Source organism: Equus caballus, chromosome 7 (assembly GCF_041296265.1).
Source record: "Equus caballus isolate H_3958 breed thoroughbred chromosome 7, TB-T2T, whole genome shotgun sequence".
NCBI classification, from domain to species: domain Eukaryota; kingdom Metazoa; phylum Chordata; class Mammalia; order Perissodactyla; family Equidae; genus Equus; species Equus caballus.
Window position 1 is genome coordinate 73,834,719 of NC_091690.1, and position 6,102 is coordinate 73,840,820.

At 49.2% G+C, this 6,102-nt stretch overlaps 1 protein-coding gene across 9 annotated transcripts; it reads right to left on the reverse strand.

Annotated features, from left to right (window-relative positions):
- Positions 1 to 502: 502 nt before the first annotated feature.
- Positions 503 to 5,198, reverse strand: LOC100066065 (folate receptor beta). Of its 9 annotated transcripts, none has more exons than XM_005612053.4 (6): positions 4,992 to 5,183; positions 4,068 to 4,113; positions 3,621 to 3,782; positions 1,374 to 1,562; positions 1,126 to 1,261; positions 503 to 967 (listed from the first exon to the last, which is right to left on the reverse strand). In XM_005612053.4, exons 3-6 carry the CDS (start codon positions 3,768 to 3,770, stop codon positions 681 to 683), a joined length of 762 nt encoding a protein of 253 aa, XP_005612110.1. In that variant the 5' UTR covers positions 3,771 to 3,782; positions 4,068 to 4,113; positions 4,992 to 5,183; the 3' UTR covers positions 503 to 680. The 9 variants fall into 9 exon arrangements, with proteins under 9 accessions (XP_005612110.1, XP_070130574.1, XP_005612111.1 ...); XM_070274473.1 differs by having other exon boundaries at positions 3,621 to 3,816; positions 4,992 to 5,131; XM_005612054.4 differs by lacking the exon at positions 4,992 to 5,183 and adding an exon at positions 4,787 to 4,979.
- Between the last annotated feature and the right edge of the window lie 904 nt (positions 5,199 to 6,102).

Sequence of the window (6,102 nt, forward strand, 5' to 3'; positions counted from 1 at the left end):
GCCCCAACTCTGCCCCTTCAATCCACATGGTGTGTGAATTTTTTTCGCTCCCCGCCCCCTGCCCCGGCAATCCAGAGCCTTCCCTGGACTCCCATCCCCAGGTTCTCCACTGCAGAGCTGAGCCCAGAGCCAGGCAGACAAGGCTGGGGGTAGGGGAGGTACAGTAGAAATAATGAAGCCCTGGACCTGGCTCATCTGGGGCTACCAGAGCAGCAGAATCCCTGAGCACTATTATGTGCAGGCACTGGGCTCACACACTTTCTAGGCAACAGCTCCTTTATATTTCACAACCCTGAGGGAAGGAAGGATTATTGTCCCCATTTGATTAAGGAGGAAACTAAGGTTTGGGCAGTCAAGCAACTATTTCACTTTCACACACACAGTAGCAGAGCTGAGACTGAAATCAAGATCTCATTTCTCTAATGTGAAGGAATCCAAAAGCTATGGAATCTGTCCTCTACCCACCCACAAACTCACAACCAAAATAATTCATCAGACGTGGTTGTGTTGTTCTTTTTATTGGAACTGGCTGTCAGAGAACCCCCGAACCCCGCCATGGAGCAGGAACTGGATGACAGAGGGATGGGTAGTGGATGAAGGCATGCTTAGGAGCTGAGCTGAGCCTAGCCTGGTCATCAAAGCTGGGGACAGGCAGAGGGGATGTCTGTGGAGGGCTGGGCTCAGCCAAGGAGCCAGAGCTGCGGCATCAGGGCCAGGCTGAGCAGGAGAGGCCCCATCCCATGGGACATGGCCCCAGCAGTCATGGCCAAGGCATAGAACCTCGCCACCTCCTCGTTGGGGTTGCCCTGGGCCGGGTCGAACCACATCTGGATGCAGCGGCCACTCCCTCGGCGGTAGTTGCTGACCTTGTAGGAGTGACTCCAGAGTTCCTCACACAGGGCAGCAGGCGTGGGGAAGTAGGACTCAAATGTGCGGCAGGTGGCCTCAGCTGGACACTTGTTAGACCCTGCAGGGGGACAGAGGGTGGGTGCAGACATTCAGCCCCTGGGCCCAAAGCTCATTTCTGGCCACTCCCAGAAATCCACACCCAACCCCAAATCCTCAAACGCCCCCCCTCCCTGTTTTCCAAACCCCGCCTCCATCTCCCCACCGCCAAACCCCCACCTGAGGTCCAGTCCCAGCCCTTGTGCCAGTTGCTCTTGCAAGTGTAGGAGGTGCGGCAGGCCTCCCACCAGCTCTCACAGTCCTCTTTGCACAGGGGCACGTCCAGGAAACGCTCTTTGCGCCAGCTCTGGTCCACCTGGATGGGAGGTGGGGAGGGAGGGCTCCTCTCAGCCAGGGATGTTGGCATGTGCAGCCTTAACTGAGCTGGAAGGCAGCCTGCTGGGCTGGGGTGAGGGAGACACGCGTACCTGCTGGATCCAGGGCCCCAGGTTGGGGGAGCACTCATAGAGGCAGGTGTCCTGGATGAAGTGGCGCTTGCAGGCGGGCTCCATCTTGCCGCAGTGGTCCCAGTTAAAGTTGTACAGGAGGGAGGTGTCCTTGTGCAGCTCCCGGCTGGTGTTGACCGAGCAGCAGGCGTTCTTTTTCCAGGGACTGCACTGGGAGGGCAAGACGCAGGACTAGGTCCTCCCCCACCACAGCCTTCTGCCACCTCTAGCCTCCCCCCATTTGGTTCTTGCTCTCCTGCCCAAGGTAGGTTGTCCTAGGAACACTTGCTGTGAGCACCCCTCTGTCCTTGGCCTCCAGGAACTCCTGTCTGGGGAGAGACTCAATTACCACAGTGTGAACAGAGGGTTGTGGGAGCCTAGGAGGAAACCCTGTCTTGGGGGAACAGTAGCCATCATTTATTCAGCCCTTAGCATTTTATAAAAATTTCTTTAATTTGTTTATTCATTAAAAAAATAATTATTGAGTACCAATTCTATGTCAATCACTGTCCTAGATGCTGAGATTACAGCAGAGAACAAAACAGACAGAAATATGTGTTCATGGGACTTACATTCTGATCAGGAGAGACAGACAGTAAGAAACTAAAAGAGAAAAAATATGGTGTGTCAGGACATGATCAGCTATATGGAAAAAATTACAGCCAGGAATGGGAATGTGGAGTATGGGATGATGGTTGACATTTTAAATAGGGTGGTTGTGAAAAGCCTCACTGGAAGGTGACATTTTGAGCAAAAGAGAAAAGAAACAAGCTATGCAATACTGCATGTTGAAGAGCTTTATTCTCAGCAGTTATTAGGATCTGTGTCCCCAGTACTGGGTCAGTGCCAGACACATAGCAGGCCCACAAAAATGTTTGCTGAGAAAAGTAAATGAGGGGCTGGCCCCGTGGCCAAGTGGTTAAGTTTGTGCACTCCGCTTCAGGGGCCAAGGGTTTCATGGTTCCAATCTTGGGCGTGGACATGGCACCGCTCATCAGGTCATGCTGAGGCGGCATCCCACATGCCACAATTAGAAGGACCCACAACAAAAATATACAACTATGTACTGGGGGGGCTTTGGAGAGAAAAAGAAGGAAAAAAAAGTAAATGAAAGACCTACTTAATGATTTCCTAAAGCTAAATCAAACTCCATCTTACCAATAGACATACCAAATTTTAGCAAGTTTTTAATATAGAATGGGTTTTCCAAGACTGCAAATACCATGAAAAGGAGGATAGTACTAAGTTTTTTGTTTTGTTTTATTGGAGTTCTTCACTATTTTAGAAAATTCTATCCTCCATGGCAACACTGCTTAGAGTATCTTATAGCATTTAAATTGTCAGTCGATTACACCTGTATCCATCGTCATTTGTGGCTGCCCCATTCATAGTGATTTTGTGAATAAAGCAAACATGCTATTTCCTAATGATTTCTAATGTGGTCATACCAGAGAACTGACATGTTGAAATGTATATGATTTTATTATAAATTACTTTCTTTTTGCTTCTCCTTTGTATTACAGATAGAGAGTTATGTTGATGTTTTTAAATTAAATGCACATATAGGTTCTATTAGCTTTGAATTTCATTCCAGGATAGAAAAGAGAGTCTGAACAATATTTTCATGAAAAGGAGACATTCAGTCTATGAGGGTTGCAACCAACTGGCGTACCTTTTTACAGAATGTATGAATGGACAGCTCCCACACCCTGTATCACAGTCAGAAGGGCCTTCTCCTCTTCTGCCCTCGGCCCTCCATGGGACTGCACAGAGTGAAGGCAGGAAGAGCGATCCTCCCCCACGGTCTCTCACCTTCCAAACCCCTGGAGGACCCACCCAGTCCTACCCCTTCCCCACCACAAGGGGTGGTCATGTCCCATTCCTCTGTGTCCATGTGCTTCTCTGGGCCTCAGTTTCCTCAACTGTGTCATGTGGAGGAGAGTATCATCTACCTACATCAAAGGACCACTGGAAATACGAAATCGCATACAGAAAACACATGACACCTAGTAGCTGCTCAGGAAATGATTGTTCCATGTTATTGGTGACCTGGTATCCTTTTCTGAGGAGGCCACGTCTAAAATCACCTCCACCACTCCCCCCCACCTTCATCTTCTCCCACAGCAATAAGGATTGGGGGTGTCTGACCCTTCAACTCTTCCCTCACTGCCCTGACTTCCTCTTCCCTGTCAGAACCGGCCCCCAACTGGAACCCCGTTCCATCCTCACCTGGTCGTGCAGCTTGTCCTCAGGGCCCGGCTTTGCCTTGTGGTGCTTGGCGTCCATGCAGACGTTGAGCAGGTCTGTCCTGTCCCGGGCGCTGGATGTGGAGGCTGTCCAGGCCAGAAGCAGCAGAAGTGGTATCAATTTCCAGGCCATGTCTTTCTGTCCCTGCAGAGGGAGCTGTGGTTAGGGACACCAAGGCCTGAGGAAAGAGAGCTCCATGCAGGGTAACTGCTTCACCCCCTGCCTCAGTCTCCCCATCTCCTCAGTGAAGGATGGGGCAGACCCTCTTCCTTCTCTGCTGGGGTCCTGAGGCTCCCTGAGGCCGAGGCAGAGAAAGTTGGCAAAGGGGGCTCCCTCACCCCAGGCTTGGAGGGCTCAGAAGGGATCTGGGGTTAGTAGATGGGCGCTGGGGGAGTCTTCCCAAGTCGGAGGAGATGCCTGTGCTCTCACCTTTTCTCTGGACTTGGCTTAAGATCTCCCTGTTTCTGGACTTTACCTGAGAAAAGTAATGAAATAGTTCACGTCGATGCCCGGCTCCCCGGAAAAGGGCCAGAGATACACAGTGCCCTCATCCTTGTCCAGCAAGTGCTCTGCCATTACATCCCGGATCCCCTGGGCTCCCATGCCAGCTTAGAACCCCTGTTAACCTGGGGAAGGCAGTGACCCAGCTCCGCTGAGTTCTCCAGAGCAGCGTGAGAATCAAGTGACAGAACACACAGGCTGGTGTTTGGTTAAATGATACAGAAGCGGAGAGTGGTGATTTTTAACAGCTTTGCTTGCTCAGGCTTTTTCTTTCCCTGTTCTCTGAAAGCCATTTCCTGTTCTCTAATAGCCATTTCCCTTCGTGACTCTGGCCTCCTCAGCTCTCTCTAGGCTAATGCACCAGATCGCTACCTTACCCCTCAAAAAACAAATGCAAGGACCCTTGGGCCTGAGGGATAACATAAAAATCCCCCATGTTGGAGCAGCCAACCAGACAAGCACTTAGAGTCATGGGAGGGACCGGCAAAAGTGACGGCCCCCTTCTCTGTTCATGGCTGCTCCTCACCCCTCAACCCTACTTATTAAAGATCTGTTCCTTTGGGCTCTGTCACTGAAGTACCTACAAGTTGAGAACAGAGACCCCTTCCTCTCCCTCACCATCCCCACGTGCAGTTAATCCACAAGACCTTGCAAGGGTCCCTCCGAAAACCTTTCTGGAATTCAATTCCCTTGGCTCTGTTTAGGGTCAGGTCTTCCCTCCTCCAATTTCTTCCCCTTCACGTCACCTTCCCCACAGAAGCCAGAGTGATCTTTCTAAAGAAAGATAGGCCCCTCCCCTACACACAAACCCACCAGTGCCCCTGTCACCCCTCCCTCCTTAGGGCGTCTTGCCTGAGCCTCCTTTGCTGCTGGGAGCACGCAGCTGCGTCTGGATTGGCCTCTCTCCAGGCTGGCAACTGCTCCAGGCCCCTGGACTGTCCCCAGCGGTCTCTGACCTCAGTGCAGGGTAGACTGTAAGAGTTCTGGTAAGCACAGAATGTAATTCTCCTCCTTGGCTCTCCTCCTGTTCTTCCTTCTTTTCCAGACCCCACCCTCTCCGAGGCTCCATTAGTCTGTCAATTTATTCAACTCCTGTTTTCATTTATCTCTTGGTTAATTTACTCATTCCAGGATCCACACATTCAACATTCATCAAAATCTAGAGAATTGCTCATCTCTAAGGGGGATCTGAATTTTTGAGGTACCCCAAGTGGTTATTAAGATAAAGCTAGCTTGAGGGACATGAGGCTTTGTGGAGAAGAACCCAGGTTTTAGGAACCCAATGATAGCTCCATTCCTCATACAGCCTTGGGAAATGTCACTGAACCTTGCTGAGCTTTAGTTTGCTCACCAGAAACATTGTTGAGAATTATATATGGAAAAGCCTCGCACATACTGATAAGTTTAAATGACAGCTATCAGGTTAATTTATGAGCAGCCAGGTGGGCACAGAAGTCAAGAGTTACAGAGAAAAATTGTCTCAAATCTGATAAATGATGATATCTCACCATCAAGCATTTCTGTAAACGTAGTTAACTGATTTTTGATGGTCATTTTAAAAATTGTGGTAAAATACACACTATATAGAAATTTACTGTCTTAACTATTTTTACATGTACAGTTCAGTAATGTTGAGTATATTCATTTTGTTGTGCAACCAGTCTCCAGAACTTTTTCATCCTGTAAAACTGAAACTCTATTCCTGTTAGGTAACATTACCCCATTTCCTCCTCCCCTTGGCCCCTGGCAACCATCATTCCTCTTTCTGTCTCTATGAATTTAACTCCTCTAGGTACCGAATATCAGTGGGATCATATAGTATTTGTCTTTTTGTGACTTATTTCACTTAGCATAATGTCCTCAAGATTCACCCATGTGTCAGAATTTCATTCCTTTCTATAACTGAGTAATATTCCCTTGTATGTGTATACCACGTATTATTTATCTGTGCATCCATCGATGG

Bases quoted from the DNA above. Each gene is read 5' to 3' on its own strand.
- LOC100066065 (XM_070274474.1), bottom strand. From the start codon at position 3,770: ATGGCCTGGAAATTGATACCACTTCTGCTGCTTCTGGCCTGGACAGCC. The intron at 1,563-3,620 runs GTGAGGATGGAA...TTGCCCTCCCAG, and splicing joins AGGACAAGCTGCACGACCAG to TGCAGTCCCTGGAAAAAGAA. The intron at 968-1,125 runs GTGGGGGTTTGG...GTCCCCCTGCAG, and splicing joins GGGCTGGGACTGGACCTCAG to GGTCTAACAAGTGTCCAGCT.